This window comes from Artemia sp. Qi Xiang Cuo, chromosome 9, assembly GCF_049724085.1.
Source record: "Artemia sp. Qi Xiang Cuo chromosome 9, ASM4972408v1, whole genome shotgun sequence".
Taxonomy (NCBI): Eukaryota; Metazoa; Arthropoda; class Branchiopoda; order Anostraca; family Artemiidae; genus Artemia; species Artemia sp. Qi Xiang Cuo.
Window position 1 is genome coordinate 36151731 of NC_142802.1, and position 20282 is coordinate 36172012.

General features: G+C 37.5%; 1 protein-coding gene across 4 annotated transcripts in view; it reads left to right on the forward strand.

The window, feature by feature from the left end:
- The window catches only part of LOC148948608 (protein madd-4-like), a 511292-nt gene that overhangs the window by 457768 nt on the left and 33242 nt on the right, over positions 1-20282 (forward strand). For all 4 annotated transcript variants that reach the window (XM_089094504.1, XM_089094505.1, XM_089094503.1 and 1 more), the window contains 2 exons: positions 1510-1681; positions 7590-7672. In XM_089094504.1, the coding sequence (XP_088950630.1) occupies positions 1510-1681; positions 7590-7672 (255 nt within the window). The remainder of the gene's footprint in view (positions 1-1509; positions 1682-7589; positions 7673-20282) is intronic.

Below are 20282 nucleotides of genomic sequence, written 5' to 3' on the forward strand. Positions count from 1 at the left end.
GGGCACAGCCTCTTTCATATACGGAATAATTTCTGTTCTTTTTAAGTTTTAATGTCGCTCCTTACTTTCAGTTTAAAGAAATTTTTTTTTATATTTAAAGGCTGCGAAAGCGGGGGTTTGGGGGTGGTAGCCCCCCAACTGTGCCTCCTAATCCCTGTACGTTTTAAGGTTCGACCTTGTAACTCAGCCTCTTTAACTCTTTAGAAAACGTAGTTTTTTTCAAATAATTTCTGCACGTTTTTGTACAGTTTATTACTTATTATTGCTTGACTAACTGTTAGCTGATCGTGTCAGGAGTTAAAGTTGGGGGCTGCCGCCCCCAAACCCCCCGCTCTTGAACATTCTTGTGTTAAGGCTTTTAATTCCTGAATACTCAAATCACGTCGTGCAGGGTGCCTCCTAATCCCTGTACGTTTTAAGGTTCGAACTTGTGACTCAGCCTCTTTAACAGCCCCCCAACTGTGCCTCCTAATCCCTGTACGTTTTAAGGGTCGACCTTGTAACTCAGCCTCTTTAACTCTTTAGAAAACGTAATTTTTTTCAAATAATTTAAAAAAGAAACTGAGTTTCTTTTCAAAGTATATAAAAAAGTTGCTCTGATGGTGAATCGAACCCGAGTTTTCCGCCTGAAAGTCTGAAGTCTCAGCCGCTGGACTATACAAACACAATAGTAATTGTTGTTTAGCAAATAGAAGGTATTTTCGACGCAAGCAAATTCCCAAAAATCTTGATTGGTGGTTTTTGTAAAACAGAGAAGGAGTGATCAGATTTAGCTGAAATTTCGACGATAAGCTTCCAGGCCCCAGGGAAGCTTATCCTCTAAATTTCAGCCCGCGCAGACACCTTTACAGGGGGGGGTTGTGGAGGGAAAAATAAACAGGGGCTCATATAGGAAAACGAGGTTTTTCGTAAATTTAAATTCGGGGGATAATTTTTTCGGTCTGAAAATATCAAAAGGCCCTAACAGGTCGAATTCTGCTTCGAATGAGTCCTCATTCAACCGGATCCGGTGCCACCTGTGGCCTGTCGGCGTGGCTAAGAAAAAAAAAAGAGATGAATTTTAAGTGGCTATATTTGGTTTTTTGAAAACAGGGAAGGAGTGATCGGATTGAGCTGAAATTTCGAGGATAAGCTCCCGGGCCCTAGGAAAGCTTAACCTCTAAATTTCAGCCCAATCGGACAACGTTAAAGGGGGCTGTGGTGGGAGGGTCCAAACTTCCGGCCCAGTTTACCCCATGAAGATAAAGTCGGAGGAGGATGAAATTTTGCAAGTTTCTTAGTTTGAGCTTGGGCTACAAAATGCAATTACCGCCGTCTCTCTGCGACCTCTAGGACCTGAAATCGCTTAACATTGTGGTGGGTCGCCTCTTTATAGAGGCACAAGTGTGCCTCCTTGATGAGAGTAACAATTAAGTATGATCCATTTTAGTTTTTCATAAAATTCGTAATAGAAATATTTGTTATTTACAATTTATTTTATTTATGATATTTATTTTCCAATATTTTCAGCTTTTTGGAAGCATTGGAGCATCAGTGCTTGATATAGAAAAAGGTCCTACCAGACATCGTCTGAAAAAGTGGAATGAACCCTTCATAAAGTCTTTTGACAAAAGAATAAAGAAGCAAAATGCATTAACAAAGAAAATACTTCAAAAAGAGCTAAGAGGAAAGTTCGGAAAAGGTAGGCCTCATAAATTTCCCATGATTTTTAGGCGATAGGTTTTGCCTGAAAACCTGTCGCGTTTGAGATACGCTTTTACGAGTCTGACAAGCATTTCGGGGGAGTTTCGGGGGATTGGAGTTTCAAACTCCTTACCCCTCCCCCCCCTAGATACGGCTTTGTATACATTTTTGCTTTTATCTGCTGTTTTTTTTGGATTTTATTATTGCTATTCTCCTAAATAATGTTAGCAATTTGCAGACAAATGAGGCATAACCAGTTCCTTTGCATTTTTTTTCTCCGGAAAGTGACTTTCTTCATGTCGTGATGGTATTAAAAGTACCTAGGCACCTTTGCAGGAATCCATCTAAGACGAACTTCTTAAACTTTTTTCATTCGCGACCCCATCCATGGTTGCGAATTTCCTGGCGACCGTATATAAATACAAAAGAAAGATAATAAATATTTTTGATGCTTTTTTTGTTAGGCAACAATATGAAGATACATATGAAAATATATATAATTTTAGAATTTGCTTAGAATCATATAAAATCTAAAATTATAAATTACACAAAAAGTTGCAACATTGTATTTATTATAGTTACAAAAATTATATGCCCCATGTTACATTAAAATTGCCCTTTTGCAATACCATAAATAAAAGGGAATTCTGATCGCCCTAGTTTGTTCAAATATATTCAAACGCCGGTAAGTATTAAATTAAATTAGACGAAAAAATGTAATGAGATGGATGTGCCTGTCTTTTATTGCATAACAAATTAAATCTTAGTGGAACGTTTGGCACTGCTTGACATAAGGCCTCTTCAATATTTTTTAGCAACGAACAATCTAGAGATTTAATATGTGTTAAAGCTGAGAAAGTACCTTCTCATAAATATGTGGCGTTGAGTGGCAAAAGAACAATTAACACCATATCAGTTGTGAGAAATTCAGTTCTAGTTCCAATCTAGTATTAAGCCAAGGTTTTTTTTTTGCAATTGTAGTTTTAAGTTTGAGTCGCTCGAAAGCTCATTATACAATGTTGCCATTAGCTGTATCAGGACAAGTTTAAAACTTTCTGAGCAACCACAGCCTTCAAATTATAAATAGCCCTTTTTATAGATATACGAGGGGTGTTTTTTAAGTAAGATCCGTTTGAACATAAGTACACAGTGAAAGATTATTTCAAAAAAGTAAATTTATTTTCAGAAAGTACATACTTTACTGCATTTTTCAGCATAGTTGCAAAGTTTTTTCAAACACTTATCATACCTCTCAACTAATTTTAAAGTAACCTCCTCATAGAAGCTTGCCTCTTGCTCCAATAACCAAGAGTTCACTGCCGCTTTTACGTTGTCGTCATCATCGTAACGGTTGCCACTGAAATGGCAACCGGTTGAACTGGAGACGTAACATGAGTTCGCGTATCACACCCAAATCGAGGCAACAAAACATGGAATGGAAACACACACACTCCCTTGTAAAGTTAAAGGTCAAATAGACTCTCTCCCAGTGCAAAATCATGACGTCGGTGTTTTGGAATAGGTATGGTGTTTTGTTGCTCGACTTCAACGAGGAACCACTATCATTTCAGAAGAATACTGCCAAACCCTCAGAAAGCTCTACAGAGCGATAAAAAAAAAATTGACATGCTGACAAAGGGAATCGTCCTTCTTCATGACAATACAAGACCTAACATTGCAGATCAGACCCAGAATTTGTTGGACAGTTTTGGCTGGGAAGTTTTAGACCACCAAACCTGCAGACCTGATATTGCACCAAGTGATTACCATCCGTTTTTCCACCTCAAGCAACACCTCAGTGGCAACCGTTACAATGATAATGACGACGTAAAAACTGCAGTGAATTCTTGGTTATCGAAGCAGCCGGCAAGTTTTCATGAAGAGGTTACTTTAAAATTAGTTGATAGATATGGTGTGTGTTTGAACGAACTTAGCAACTATGCCGTATGCCGTAATAGAGTAAAGTATGTGCTCTCTGAAAATAAATCTGCTTTTTTAAAAATAATCTTTCGTTGTGAACTTATCTTCAAACGGACCTTACTTAAAAAGCACCCCTCGTATATTTGAAGACTCTGTACGGCATAAGTTATATAGACTGTGCATAATATGAGTAAATTATTACTTAGAAAAGTTTTGGGATACAAGAAACCACACAGCTTCAGTAACCACCTAGCTTTCCAAGAAACCACACACCAACCTCGGCAAGGTAAAACCAACCACATCTTATATTTATTTAGAATTGGTGGGTTTGCGACTTTACAGTGCCAAACGCTATCTTCGAGAACCTCGCCCTGGACCTATTGGAAGAATTGACCAAGGAAGGCCTTTAGTTTGACCTTTCGTGCACACAGAGATTACAACTTTGTTAAATGACGTAAAAATTATTGGATTCAAACGATGTATGGATTGTTGAAGAAAATAATTTCTTTCCGAAAAAGCAGTTCACGCCAAAAAATAAGCCAAAAACAAGCAAAAATAGTTATTTGCAAGCGTGTGAGTGTGATTCACTCACTTGCAAATACACTTCTAGATGTTATAAATTTGTGTCTTTAAATATTTGACATTAAAATCTCTCGCAACCCCAGAACTTTGCTACGCAACCCCAAATGGAGTCGCGACCCATAGTTAAAGAAGGCCTGATCTAAGAGGTATGAACATTTTTTGAAGGAAGGCAAATCTTCGAAAACGGGTGGAAACAGTGAATAATAAGAAGACTTTACAAAATTATTAAGAGAATCTTAAAAATCACGGGGCTTCAATTAAATAGGCATGACATGACCTTTTTTGCTTACGTGTCGATGATGCCATATCAAAAGACCAGTTGTCATTTCTTTAATGATATGCGCAAAATTGAAGTCGTTTATTTGGGAAACCACTTGAGCGATTTTTAAAGTGTATGAAATACTGTTAAAGCATTTTAGTGTGTAAAGTATGGCGGACCGCAATTTTGGGAGCAGCGAAATGAAATTTCTTGAAATATTAAATTTACAACTTTCAGGTATAAGTTTGGACACAATAGATTATAAAAATATTTATTTAGGTCTGATGAATCTATGCATACGCTGAAAAGATTACGTATTTAAAAGGAATTTTTTATTTCTATAACTTTGTAGTGAAAAGTTCATAATCAATGGAGCTGAGCTCTGTAAGCAAAATGGGGCTCAAATCAAAATATTGACTCGCCTCAAATTGGATATAGCTACCACAAAAAAAGAGAACTGTGGTCAAGTCTCAAAATAGAATGGCTAAATTCTTGAAAAATTACGCTACACTATAGGTAATACCCCCTCCCATATACCAAGAATCCATACCATCAACCGGGAAACAGTTAGCCAGACACTGAATACATATTCCTGTGCACCGTATTGGAAGACCTAGCTTAAATCATCAAGCCTTAACAAAAACTGATTTGCAGACCTACATGTGGTAAGCCTCGGAAATTTATGAACTGCAAGCTGCCAATACGTAATTCCTAGTCTTCGAGTCCAGAAATTTCGGAAATCGCGAGGTGTAGGATGTTATATACTTCTGACACATTTCATTGTATTTATGCTTCTCGATTTCATTGTAAGTTTATTATTGTGATTTTAGTGCTTTCTTAGGTTAAATTTTACTCATTTCATTTAAAAACTAAAGGAATGCATGGAAGGTAAGCTAATTTAGAAGAAAACTAGTAGTTTGCTAAAGAGATGTATCAACCCTTCTGTAGAAGAAAAGGCTTACGATACTTTTTGACACGTATTTTCAGATAGAATTAATATTTTTTAAATCATGACAGAATTTGTAATAACTTATTCTAAAGAACACCGCACTTTGGCGGGAATTACGGAAGTGTACATGCTAAAACAAAAAAGAAGAAATAAAAATAACAGTTAATTGATGTGTATTTTTTAACAAGTGAAAGGTCTTCCTAGAGTCAGCTGTATAAAGTTTGCTTTTCTCAAAATTAGTTCGTCAAATTACATCCGGATTTTGGCCTGTTACACTTTATTTATTTAATTTGCTGTAAATATGCCATCCACTGTTCCCAGGTTTTCTTCTGTTTTTTTTTTATTCTCTCTACCTTTTTACTTGAAGTTTACTATACCTATTCTATAGCTTACTTTATAAGTTGTCCTTGATTAGTTCATTATTATAAAGTATTATTTGAAAAAAACTACGTTTTCTAAAGAGTTAAAGAGGCTGAGTTACAAGGTCGAACCTTAAAACGTACAGGGATTAGGAGGCACAGTTGGGGGCTACCACCCCCAAACCCCCGCTTTCGCAGCCTTTAAATATAAAAAAAAATTTCTTTAAACTGAAAGTAAGGAGCGACATTAAAACTTAAAAAGAACAGAAATTATTCCGTATATGAAAGAGGCTGTGCCCTCCTCAACGCCTCGCTCTTTACGCTAAAGTTTGACTTTCTCACAACTCTTTTTTTAAACAATAAAAACTTTAGCGTAAAGAGCGAGGCGTTGAGGAGGGCACAGCCTCTTTCATATACGGAATAATTTCTGTTCTTTTTAAGTTTTAATGTCGCTCCTTACTTTCAGTTTAAAGAAATTTTTTTTTTATATTTAAAGGCTGCGAAAGCGGGGGGTTTGGGGGTGGTAGCCCCCCAACTGTGCCTCCTAATCCCTGTACGTTTTAAGGTTCGACCTTGTAACTCAGCCTCTTTAACTCTTTAGAAAACGTAGTTTTTTTCAAATAATTTCTGCACGTTTTTGTACAGTTTATTACTTATTATTGCTTGACTAACTGTTAGCTGATCGTGTCAGGAGTTAAAGTTGGGGGCTGCCGCCCCCCAAACCCCCCGCTCTTGAACATTCTTGTGTTAAGGCTTTTAATTCCTGAATACTCAAATCACGTCGTACAGGGTGCCTCCTAATCCCTGTACGTTTTAAGGTTCGAACTTGTGACTCAGCCTCTTTAACAGCCCCCCAACTGTGCCTCCTAATCCCTGTACGTTTTAAGGGTCGACCTTGTAACTCAGCCTCTTTAACTCTTTAGAAAACGTAATTTTTTTCAAATAATTTAAAAAAGAAACTGAGTTTCTTTTCAAAGTATATAAAAAAGTTGCTCTGATGGTGAATCGAACCCGAGTTTTCCGCCTGAAAGTCTGAAGTCTTAGCCGCTGGACTATACAAACACAATAGTAATTGTTGTTTAGCAAATAGAAGGTATTTTCGACGCAAGCAAATTCCCAAAAATCTTGATATGTGGTTTTTGGAAAACAGGGAAGGAGTGATCAGATTGAGCTGAAATTTCGACGATAAGCTCCCAGGCCCCAGGAAAGCTTATCCTCTAAATTTCAGCCCGATCAGACAACGTTAAAGGGGGGTTGTGGAGGGAAAAATTAACATGGGCTAATATAGGAAAACGAGGTTTTTCGTAAATGTAAATTCGGGGGATAATTTTTTCGGTCTGAAAATATCAAAAGGCCCTAACAGGTCGAATTCTGCTTCGAATGAGTCCTCATTCAACCGGATCCGTTGCCAACTGTGGCCTGTAGGCGTGGCTAAGAAAAAAAAAAAGAGATGAATTTTAAGTGGCTATATTTGGTTTTTTGAAAACAGGGAAGGAGTGATCGGATTGAGCTGAAATTTCGAGGATAAGCTCCTGGGCCCTAGGAAAGCTTAACCTCTAAATTTCAGCCCAATCGGACAACGTTAAATGGGGGCTGTGGTGGGAGGGTCCAAACTTCCGGCCCAGTTTACCCCATGAAGATAAAGTCGGAGGAGGATGAAATTTTGCAAGTTTCTTAGTTTGAGCTTGGGCTACAAAATGCAATTACCGCCGTCTCTCTGCGACCTCTAGGACCTGAAATCGCTTAACATTGTGGTGGGTCGCCTCTTTATAGAGGCACAAGTGTGCCTCCTTGATCACTATATATTTGACTCGTAAAAATTTCCATGATCTTGCAGTTCGATTCAATAGCTTGAAATTTGAGTGGTTGTTGACTCCTTGGTCAAAGTGCTCTCAAACCTGCGGTGGAGGTGGTTTTCAGGTATGTTAGATTTACTTACATTTAAAGACAGTGTAAAAATATTAAAGTCGCTTTATTGGCTCCTTAATTCAATCCTTAGTCTTTCCTTTCAGTTGTTTCTAAGTAACTCTGATCTTGTTGCCTGACAATTTTTCAATTGTCTTTACCTAATTAAAAAAGTGTCATTTACAAGAGAGATCTTAAAATGTTTAGCCTCTCGACACATCACTTTTGGACAATACATTTAAATAGTCTGGCCATATTGTGTGTGCTGTCATTAATAGAATTTACTTTTCACTCAGTATTACTTATTTTAATGCTTCGATATCACAAATAATATTGTGTGTCACTTTTGTGTGCAATTCACTGACATTGAGATTTGAACGTCTTATTTAATTGCCTAAAAGTCTTCTCAGTGCTCCTCTGATTGGCTACTCTGCAATGTAACACCTACTTTAATTTTTGGCTTTCTGAGGGGTTTTGAGCCGTCCCTCGGCACTCTCTAACACCATAATCAACAATCGTTTCCAACGTCATCAGTGTAAACCAAGAAAAACTATGTAAAGCCTATTGCCTAAGCTGTAAAAAAAGAAGCAGATAAAAAAAGAAGTCTGAAGTTTTAGATTATTGAAGAATTTGCCTGAGACGATTTTTTTTAATCCCAGTTTTAAAGCTTAAATTCACCAACTATTTAGAACATCGTGGGCAATCCTAATCAATCCTCTTTATTTTTGATAGATAAAAGAGTTACACAGTTAGGGATCCCCTCACATGGAATTTATATATATATATATATATATATATATATATATATATATATATATATATATATATATATATATATATATATATATATATATATATATATATATATATATATATATATATATATATATATATATATATATATATATATATAGATGTATATTTATTTTTAAATATGAGAAGCTGAATGATTCTTTTTAATTTGTTGGATTACAAAGTAGCTCAGTTAAGGCTTTGCTCATTATGAAGTTATCTGGGAAATAACTTTGCAATTAACTAGGAGGAACTCAAAAAGATTTTTTTTTTTTTTACAAAGAAAATTGAGCAAAAAACGCATTCTTCTAGGACTATTAGTATAAATCAGGTTTTGTATAAATTTACACAAAAAAATGTAAACATATATTCCTAAATCGTAGCTATACAGCCAATATTATATTCAGTTAAAATTGAATGTGTTTTTCCTATGAATAATAGGGTGAAAGTCTGTAAAAATTGGCGTGTTCTCTTTGATAAACCTTTTTTTGATAATATTCTACGTTACTTCATTAACTAGGATACTGACTACTTTGGACTTTTAACCATTCGTTTTTTTCTCAATACCTTGTTTTTTTGTTTTTTTTAACGTGTTTTACTAATTATGTTACTATGGGCCGTGGTTCGTTCTTGACTAGGCTGCAGCTACCGCTGCAACCATGCTGTATACCACTGCAACCGTATTGACTACTTCGAACTTTTAATCATGATGGAATAACAAGAGGCTTAGTAATCGTTCATTAGGCTACTGTGCTCCTCGAATAATTTGGTTTTAACGATTATCCTCATTTAAACTAGAGTTTGAGAAAAAGCAGTCTTCTTTTGAAGCAGAACTCAACTCTCATTTCTTCCTTTTAATTCTCTTTCCTGTCTACAGCTTTCTAAGAAATGATTTTTTAAAAGTTATTATTGTCAAAGTGAAAGTTTTGAAAGGGGAGAAATTGCTTAGAAATGGTACTCTTGGTTCTAAGAAGTCGCAAAAGTTTTGTCAAACTGATTTTCTTGTTAGTAGTAATAGACTGTCCACCAAATTTTCTAAACTTGCCGAAAGCTGTGAAAAAAGTTGACAAGACAAATGAAGTGAGCAAACAAAGCATTTGATAAGACAAGAATTTTAATGAGTAATAAAGAAATGTCTCTTCTAATTATTAGAGGATGATTGTGTGGAAAAGAATCCAGAAAAAAGGTAATATGACAAAATACCTTATCTATATTAGGACAATCTTGTAAAGGTAGCAGTTGAAACTAGAAAACCACGCATAGTTTTTAGCGCTTTTGACTTTAATTTTAAATCTGTAATTAAAAATGTTTTATTGCTGATTCCTAATACGTAAAATTAAACAATTTTACTATTAAAACTTATTGAATAAAAAAAGTTCGACAATCTTACAAAAAACTAACAAACACCAATTAGGAATAGAATCGTGGTGAAATCAGTGCATCAGACTCGACATATTTGAGAAACCTTTCGTTAATTTTTCTTTTTGGTACGGAAATAGGAAGAAAGCCGTGTCTCAGATATGTTTAAATTTCTTAGGTACCAAAATCAGCAATCTGCTACCCTAACTTTAGATACAAACAGGCCTCAGCACGTCAGTACCAAGAAACTGGCTTTTCTTATTTTGGATCAGAAAGAATCAATAATTAATTATCTGGTCTGCATAACTTAAATTTCTCTTTGTTAGAATTCATAGTAGGCTTTTCGTCGAGAGGGATATTTAAAAATTAAGAGCCCGTTATAACTTTGCCTTAATCAGTACTTGGAAAAAATTATGGTACCGTAGTAGTAGTTGTACAATAATTTATATCAAACAAATGAAAAAATCAAGCATTAACACACAAAATGCTAAGATTGCGAGGGTGTGCCACTACATAAAAAAAATTATAAAATAAAAAAGTTTTTTACCTCCCCTTCCCGTTTTTGGGATATTTCCCCCTTTTCCACAAATCGTTCTTGGGCTAATACTTTTTGTTATGCAATTATAAGCTCAATGAATTTTACAAACTTGGAATCACCATGGAAAGGAAATTCTAAATGTATCTATCATTTTCAAAATTTCTTTTTCAGAGTTTCGGTTACTATTGGCAAAGGCCACGAAATCTTCGACAAAGTCCGCAGTTTCATGTTGACCAATAGAATAGTCCGGGGATATGTGGGGAATTATGTCAAATGTTGGTGATTACAGCAATGATAAAGCAAAAAGGGCATCTAGCGTCTTCTCAAAGCTTCCTAATGGTATATCTAACTCGGAACCGGTTTTTCTTGCATTTGTAGGGAATGCGTTTTAATTCTGAACTGGGATGCCAAATGGACACTTTTAGTGGCTTTTGGACACTTTTTCACTCTGAGGGACACCGGGATACTATTTGGTCAAAAAAGGCAGCTTTTTGAAAAAAAGGGACACTTTGGCATTTTTCCAAATCAAAACCAAATGTCTTTATTTTCTTCTTTTTTTATAAATACGACTGCTTTTAATTTGTACTTTACTTTTAAGCTTTGGTAACGGCTTGGGGATTTTACTTAGATGTTTTTGCGCCCTGCGCGAACACCATTTATCAACCGAATAGGAATAGGACCTACAGTCTTAACCAATGTGGTATGCTAGAACTATCGAACCCATCTTTTTCTTCTATCTTACGATTGACGTTTGTCATCAAGTCGGTCAACTCCAAGGACCCTCCTACTGCTGGTGGCAAAGTTACCAAGGCCACTGAAAAGGCTGGAAAGAAGAAGTGAATGGCCAGTCTCTGCTGGAACATTCCACGTAAAACTCTGCGACGTTTAGCCGTGTGCAGATGGCTATTATTACACTGCTGCCATTAAAATAAGAAAAGGAGTTTCGCATAAAAGCTGTGTTGCAGCTCAATTTTATTTATAGCCGCTAGTAAATGTTTCTGTTTTATATTCTATACTTTCAGCTGTGTTTTTTTTGTCAAACGCTGGTTGCCCGTTTCTATCGCGTATAACATAAGCGAATTTATTTCAATCGGCCTTGTCTTCTCACTTTTTTAGTTCTCGAACGCGTAATTTTTGCTCAGGGCTACTTCTAAATGTTCAGAAAACGGCAAGATAGAGGAGTTGTTAAACGATTTCAATCACTTGACCAACCAGTTGACTGAGTGGTTAAGGAGATCGACGCCTTTTGTTTAACTTTAAAACCATGTAAGTCAAAATAGACATTTCATTGCTACTGCCGTTCGGGCCATGTCGCACCCAAAGATCCTTAATACGTAATGAAGATTAACAACTCGCATCTTTTTCGCATAACTTATGAACATACCGAATTGAAAATGAATCCCTATGGTTAGTCCCTTACCTTTCGACTATTATAAGTAGCGGTATCGATAGTCAAACTAAAATTTCGCTCTGCTGACATTCTCGTGACGATTTTTTTTCTGCCATCTCTTCAAATTGAACTAGCACTAAACTTAATTTATTGGTAGCGTTAATGTCAAAGCTGGAAATACCTGCAGAACTCATGCAGGTAACAGACCGCTAGGTAGCAGAACAAAGAAGAACAAACTTCACAGGTTTTTTGGCACTTTTTTCACAGGTTTGAAAATTCATAGTGAAAACCCTGTATATTGGCTAATTTTCTAAAGGGACACTAAAAGAGTCCTTTTTTGACTGATTTGGACACTTTTGTCCCTAAAAGTTTTGGCAACCCTGATTCTGAACAGCCTACAGTTGTACACAAGCCTGACCCTTGAAGGAATCAATAGATTTGTTTTAAGGCGGAGGGTTTTCATAATACTTTTTTAGGCTGTTACCTTATAAGAATGCTTGCAAGTCAACATACTTAAAATGTATTCTTCGAGGTTCTTTAGATTGATCTTAAGGGTTTTTTCCTTTACACAGGATAAATTACACTTACGTACACTTGCACATACTTCAAGTAAATTATGTTCCTAGTGTTTTGCTCAATAATCAACAGCCATTCATGGTTACATCTTATCATATATCCTTTAACCTTTAACGTACCTTTAACCTTTATATCCATATCCTTTAACATACATGACTGTGTGTACACCTAGGTTGTGCACGTGGCTCAACTACCAGAGACTTTTAAATTTGAAAATATTTAATAGATGTTTGTGGTTGACAGTCCAGTTTTGGATGATATCCTTGGTAATATGTTCAAATTGCTACACCTCCAGAATGCATTGAATGTATTCGGAGTACAACACATCCTGCGAACATATCCCAAAAGAAGCTGCTCAAAACGCAAGCCCTTTAAGGAAAATACGGTTTCTTCTAAGTCGAACCTCGGAAATTTACCGCGCAAATTCCTAACATAAAATTGTAAAATGGCATTATAATAAACATAAAAATAATAAATAAGCATAATGAACAATAAACACATGGCAAAAAAGAAAATGACTAAATTTAATTTAGCTGCGAGTCTTCATTCATGCCCACCACATAATTTCCCCCGGAGAGAAAATTGATAAAACTATGTAAATGAAACATCAATGAATTAACTTCTATTTAAAATTTTAGGGGGGGGGGGGCATGGTCAGTAGAAGTGACCCTAAAACTCCCACGAGTACACCAAATAAGGGCATAGAGTCATTAGGGAGAACACGTGGTTAATGGGGTCAATGACCTAAATTTCCAAGGTCGATGTTGTTGTTGTTGTAAGTGCACGCTCTCAGCGAATGTCAAACACCTGTGCTGTCGACCTCAATTCACCCATCGTGAATCAATAATTCCCCTTAGAAACAACAAATTAATTCCCCCTTTCTTGACAGATCAATCAACCAATGACATCATCTGTTAGACTTTAAAAATTTTCGCATAGAAGCGATTCTCCAGGAATAGATCCAAGTCATTAATGTCTTTGCATCGGAAACAACTCTTTTGGTCGAACTCCAAAGGATATTAATAGCCAAAGGCCATGGAAACAATTCTCCAAGAAACATCTTAGCGATGAATTGTTTTCGCGCGGGAATCAGGTTTCTTATTAATTTGAAATGCATTAGCGCAGAGATGCCAAAAAAAAAAGGAACACGCTGAAATTATGTGTAGGGATTATTTGGGCGAAACTGTTTTAGACAGGTTATGGAACTATTTCGGCGAAACAGTTAGAGACATTTTAAAAGATGATTTTTGAAGAGATTTTAGAAGAGAATTTAATGGTGAAACTCTGTGGTCGTTATAATACACAAGTTTCATTTGAACAGTGTTATGAGGTCCTCTAACCCAACCCCAAAGGGTTCCAATCCTCCTACCCCAACCCCGAAGGAAGCCCCCGGTCCTCAAAGGCCCCCCAAGCTCCCAAAGGGCCACCGGCACCCCCAAAGGCCCATCCAGACCCCCAAAGGCCATCCCCGGGCCCCCCAAAGGCCCATCGACCTCCCAAAGGACCAAAGGGGTCCCAAAGGCCCTCCACCGGTCCCCAAATGTCCCCCAGGCCCCCAAAGTCCCCCCGGACCCCCAAAGGCACTCCCTGTGCCCCAAAGGCCCTCCCTGTGCCCCCAAAGGCCCTCCCCCGGGCCAGAGAAACGTCGCCGGGATGCGCCGTGGGCCAGAAAAGCACTGCAGGATGTGCTGCGGGGATGCGCCACGGGTCAGGAAAGCGTCGCGGGGGATGCGCCGCAGGGAGGCACCGTAGGAATGCGCCGCAGGATGCGCCGCAGGGATGCGCTGCAAAAAAAAAGTAAACTAAAAAGTAAAAATTTCGAAATGTTATCCCCCAAACGCCCTCCTCAGACCCCCAAAGGCCCTCCCCTGGTCCTCAAAGGTCCCCTGGGCTCCCAAAGGGCCAACCGGCCCCCAAGGGTCCCCCGGACCCCCAAAGGTCCTCCCCCGGTCCCCAAAGGTCCACTGGGCTCCCAAAGGCCCTCGCCCGGTCCCCAAAGGTCCCCCAGGCTCCCAAAAGACCACTCAATTCTCAAGGGCCCCCGGATCCCCAAACGCCCTCCCTGGGCCCCAAAGGCCCTCCCCCGGTCCCCATACATGCACACAAAAACTTAAACACACACAAAAACTTAAACACACACGAAAACTTACACACACACATGAAAACTTACACACACACACGAAAACTTACACACACACGCCAAAACTAACACACACACAAAAAATAACACACACACACACACAAAAACTTATACATGAACACAAAAAAAACTCACACACACACGCACAAAAACTTTCAAACACACACACTCACAAAAATAACACAAACACACACGAAAAACTTACACAAACACAAAAACTTACAAACATACAAAACCTTACACACAAACACGAAAACTTACAAACACACACGAAAACTCACACAAACACGCAAAAACTTACACACACACACAAAAACTCACACACACACACACACACAAAAACTTACACATGCACACGAAAACTTACATGCAGACAAAAACTTACACGCACACAAAAACTTACACACACACACACACAAAAATACCACACACAAACAAACTAAAAATAACACACAAACGCCAAAAAATACAAACACACAAAAAATAACACACACACACACACACACAAAAACTTAAACATGAACACAAAAAAAACTCACACACACACGCACAAAAACTTACACACACACACACACACAAAACTTCCACACACACACATGAAAACTTACACACACACACCAAAACATACACACACAAAAACTAACACACACACACACACACACACACACAAATTTACACACACACACACAAAAAACTTACAAACAAAAAATCTAACAAATTCTAACGATAAATTACACACACACACACACGAAAAAATCAACGAAAACGTAAAAACTTACACACACACACACACACACACACACAAACTTACAAACCCACACACACACAAAACAAAAAAATCAACAAGAACAATAAAGAGACCGCAAAAACTTAAATGCACACACAAACTAACAAACACACACACACACAAACACACACACACACACACACACACGAAAACTCACACACACACGCGAAGCTTACACACACACAAAGACTACACACACACACACACATCCACAAAGACTTACACATGGACACAAAAAGACTCACACACACACGCACAAAACTACACACACACACACACACACAAAACTTACACACACACACACGAGAACTTACACACACACGCAAGACGTACACACACAAAGACTTACACACACACACACACACACACACACACACACACACACACACACACACACAAACTTACACACACACACAGAAAAACTACACACACAAAAACTTACACACACACACACACACACACAAACTTACACAAACACACAAAAAACTTATATCCACACGCAATAGCTTAGACACACAAAAACTTACACACACACACAAAACTTACACCCACACGCAAAAACTTACATGCACACAAAAACTTACATGCACACAAAAACTTACACACACACAAAAACTTTCACACACGCACAAAAACTTACTCACACACACAAAAACCTACACACACACACACGAAAACTTACACACACACGCCAAAACTTACACACACACACAAAAACTTACACACACACACACACGCACACAAAAACTTACACATGCACACGAAAACTTACATGCACACAAAAACTTATAAACACACACACGGAAACTTACACACACACGTCAAAACTTACACACACAAAAGCTTAGACACACAAAAACTTACACACACACACACACAAAACTTACACCCACACGCAACAACTTACACACACACACACAAAACACACACACACACACACACACAAACTTACACCCACACGCAAAAACTTATACACACACACACAAAAACTTACACACACACGAAAACATACGCACACACAAAAACTTACACGCACGCACAAAAACTACACACACGCACACAAACTTACACACACACACACACACGAAAACTTATGCACACACACTAAAACATACACACACACACGCAAAAACTTACACACACACAAAAACTTACACACACACACACAAAAACTTACACATGCACACGAAAACTCTATATGGTGATCCATTCAAACTGAACTATTCATGTACAGAAGTCTCTATTGGTATCCTTATTCTATACATATCTAGTAGGAGAAAAAAAAAATAGCAGAAACAAATTTATTGTATGATTACAATATAAAACTCATTATGCATATCAAAAATGGGATTAGTCCACCGGCCTGAATGGTGGAAATCCACTAGCTCAATATTGGGGTATCAGTCCACCAGCCTGAATGGTGGAAATTCAGTAGCTCAGAATTAGGGTCTTAGTCCACCGGTCTGAATGGTGGAAATTCATTAGCTCAGAATTGGGGTCTTAGTCCACCAGTGTGAATGGTTGAAATTCACAGTAGTCGAGGTTACGTGCGCACACACACACAGAGAGAGACGACTAACACACAGGGACAACACACACACAAAGAGACGACACCTAACCTTTTCCAGCGAGTATGGTTAGGTTAGGTTAGGCTAGATCAAGTTAGGTTAGGTTAGGTTAGCCCATGTACGCTTCACTTAGGTTAGCTGAGGTTGGGTGAGAGACAGGCAAAAAGTTAGGTGTAGGATTAGGTTAGGTTAGGTTAGTTTAAGTTAGGTTAGGCTCGGATAGCCTACGAACGCGCGCGAACTTAGGCTAACCAAGCCTAACCTAACTTAACCTAACCTAACTTAATCTAACCTAACCTAACCTTATCATACACCTAACTTTTTGCCTGTCTCTCACCTAACCTAAGCTAACCTAAGTGAAGCGTACGTGGGCTAACCTAACCTAACTTAACCTAACCTAACTTAATCTAGCCTAACCTAACCATACTCGCCGGAAAAGTTTAGGTGTCGTCTCTTTGTGTGTGTTGTCCCTGTGTGTTAGTCGTCTCTCTCTGTGTGTGTGTGTGCACGTAACCTCGTCTAATGTGAATTTCAACCATTCAGGCTGGTGGACTAAGACCCCAATTCTGAGCTAGTGAATTTCCACCATTCAGACTGGTGGACTAAGACCCTAATTCTGAGCTAGTGAATTTCCACCATTCAGGCTGGAGGACTGAGACCCCAATATTGAGCTAGTGGATTTCCACCATTCAGGCTGGTGGACTAATCCCATTTTTGATATGCATAATGAGTTTTATATTGTAATCATACAATAAATTTATTTCTGCTATTTTTATTTTCTCCTACTAGATATGTATAGAATAAGGATACCAATAGAGACTTCTGTACGTGAATAGTTCAGTTTGAATGGATCACCATATAGAGTTTTCGTGTGCTTGTGTAAGTTTTTGTGTGTGTGTGTGTGTGTGTGTTAGTTTTTGTGTGTGTGTTAGTTTTTGGGTGTGTGTGTGTAAGTTTTAGTGTGTGTGAGTAAGTTTTCGTGTGTGTGTAAGTTTTTGTGTGTGTGTGTGTAAGTTTTTGTGAGTGTGTGTAATTTTTTGTGTGTGAGTATGTTTTCGTGTGTGTGTGTAAGTTTGTGTGTGTGTGTGTGTAAGTTTTTGCGTGTGGGTGTAAGTTTTTGTGTGTGTGTGTGTGTGTAAGTTTTTGTGTGTGTAAGTTTTTGTGTGTGTGTGTGTAAGTTTTTGCGTGTGGGTGTAAGTTTTTGTGTGTGTGTGTGTGTATGTTTGTGTGTGTCTAAGTTTTTTGTGTGTGTAAGTTTTGACGTGTGTGTGTAAGTTTTCGTGTGTGTGTGTATAAGTTTTTGTGTGCATGTAAGTTTTCGTGTGCATGTGTAAGTTTTTGTGTGTGTGTGTGTGTTTGTTTTTTTTTGTGTGTGTGTGTTAGTTTTTGCGTGTGTGTGTAAGTTTTAGTGTGTGTGTGTGTGTAAGTGTTTTTGTGTGTGTGTGTGTAAGTTTTTGTGAGTGTGTGTCAGTGTTTGTGTGTGTGTAAGTTTTTGTGTGCATGTAAGTGTTTTTGTGCATGTAAGTTTTTGTGTGTGTGTGTAAGTTTTTGTGTGTGTGTGTAAGTTTTTGTGTGTCTAAGATATTGCGTGTGGATATAAGTTTTTTGTGTGTTTGTCTAAGTTTTTGCGTGTGTGTGTGTGTGTAAGTTTTTTGTGTGTTTAAGTTTTTTGTGTGTGTGTGTGTAAGTTTGTGTGTGTGTGTGTGTGTGTGTGTGTGTGTGTGTGTGTGTATTTTTGTTTGTTTTTTTTTTTTTGCGTGTGTGTTTATTTTATTTTGTGTGTTTTTGTATGTTTTGTGTGGGTATGTGTGTGTGTGTTTTAGTTTTTGTGAGTGTGTGTGTGATTTTTTTTTGTGTTCATGTGTAAGTTTTTGTGTGTGTGTGTGTGTGTGTGTAAGTTTTTTGGTGTGTTTAATTTTTGTCGTTTGTGTGTGTGTTTTAGCTTGTTTGGGTGTGTTTTTAAGTTTTTTTTGTGTGTGTGTGTGTGTAATTTTTTTTGTTAATTTTATATTTTTTGTGAATGTCAGTTTTCTAGTTCTTGTGTTATTGTGTTTTTTTTTGTTTGTGTGTAAGTTTTTTTGTTTGTGTGTTTGTGTGTGTGTGTTATTTTTGGAGTGTGTGTTTTAGTTATCGTGTGTGTGTGTGTGTCAGTTTTCGTGTGCATGTGTTAGTTTTTGTGTGTGTAAATTTTGGCGTGTGTGTGTAAGTTTTCGTGTGTGTGTGTGTAAGTTTTGTGTGTGTGTGTGTGTGTAAGTTTTTGTGCGTGTGTGTGTGAGTTTTTTTTGTGTTCATGTGTAAGTTTTTGTGTGTGTGTGTGTGTGTGTAAGTTTTTGTGTGTGTGTAAGTTTTGGCGTGTGTGTGTGAGTTTTCGTGTGTTTGTGTGTGTAAGTTTTGTGTGTGTGTGTGTGTGTAAGTTTTTGTGTGGATGTTAGTTTTTGTGTGCATGTTAGTTTTCGCGTGCATGTGTTAGTTTGTGTGTGTGTGTGTGTGTAAGTTTTTGTGTTTGTTAGTTTTGTAGTGTGTCTGTAAGTTTTAGTGTGTGTTTGTTTTAGTTTTTGTGTGTGTGTGTGTGTGTGCAAGTCTTTGTGCGTGTGTGTGTGAGTTTTTTTTGTGTTCATGTGTAAGTTTTTGTGTGTGTGTGTGTGTGTGTAAGTTTGTGTGTGTGTGTAAGTTTTTGTGTGTGTGTAAGTTTTGGCATGTGTGTGTGTGTAAGTTTTTGTGTGCATGTAAGTTTTTGTGTGCATGTAAGTTTTCGTGTGACTGTGTAAGTTTTTGTGTGTGTGTGTGTAAGTTTTGGCGTGTGTGTGTAAGTTTTGGCGTGTGTGTGTGTGTATGTTAGTTTTGGAGTGTTTGTGTAAGTTTTCGTGTGTGTGTGTGTAAGTTTTCGTGTGCAGGTGTAAGTTTTTGTGTGTGTAAGTTTTGGCGTGTGTGTGTAAGTTTTCGTGTGTGTATGTGTAAGTTTTGTGTGTGTGTGTGTGTGTAAGTTTTTTTGCGTGTGTGTGTGAGTTTTTTTGTGTTCATGTGTAAGTTTTTGTGTTTGTGTGTGTGTTTTTGTGTAATTTTGTTTTTTTTTGTATGTTTTGGGGTGTGTGTGTGTGAGTTTTCGTGTGTTTGTGTGTGTAAGTTTTTGTGTGCATGTAAGTTTTTGTGTGCATGTAAATTTTCGTGTGCATGTGTAAGTTTTCGTGTGCATGTGTAAGTTTTTGTGTGTGTGTGTGTGTAAGTTTTTTTGCGTGTGTTTGTGAGTTTTTTTTGTGTTATTGTGTATGTTTTTTTGTGTGTGTGTGTGTAAGTTTTTGTGTGTGTGTGTAAGTTTTGGCGCGTGTGTGTAAGTTTTCGTGTGTTTGTGTGTGTAAGTTGTTTGTGTTTGTGTTTTTTTAATTTTGTTTGTTAATGTATGTGTTTTTGTTAATTTAATTTGTATTGTGCTTTTTTAAGTTTTTTTGTTTTTTTTTTTTTTATTTTTTGTGTGTGT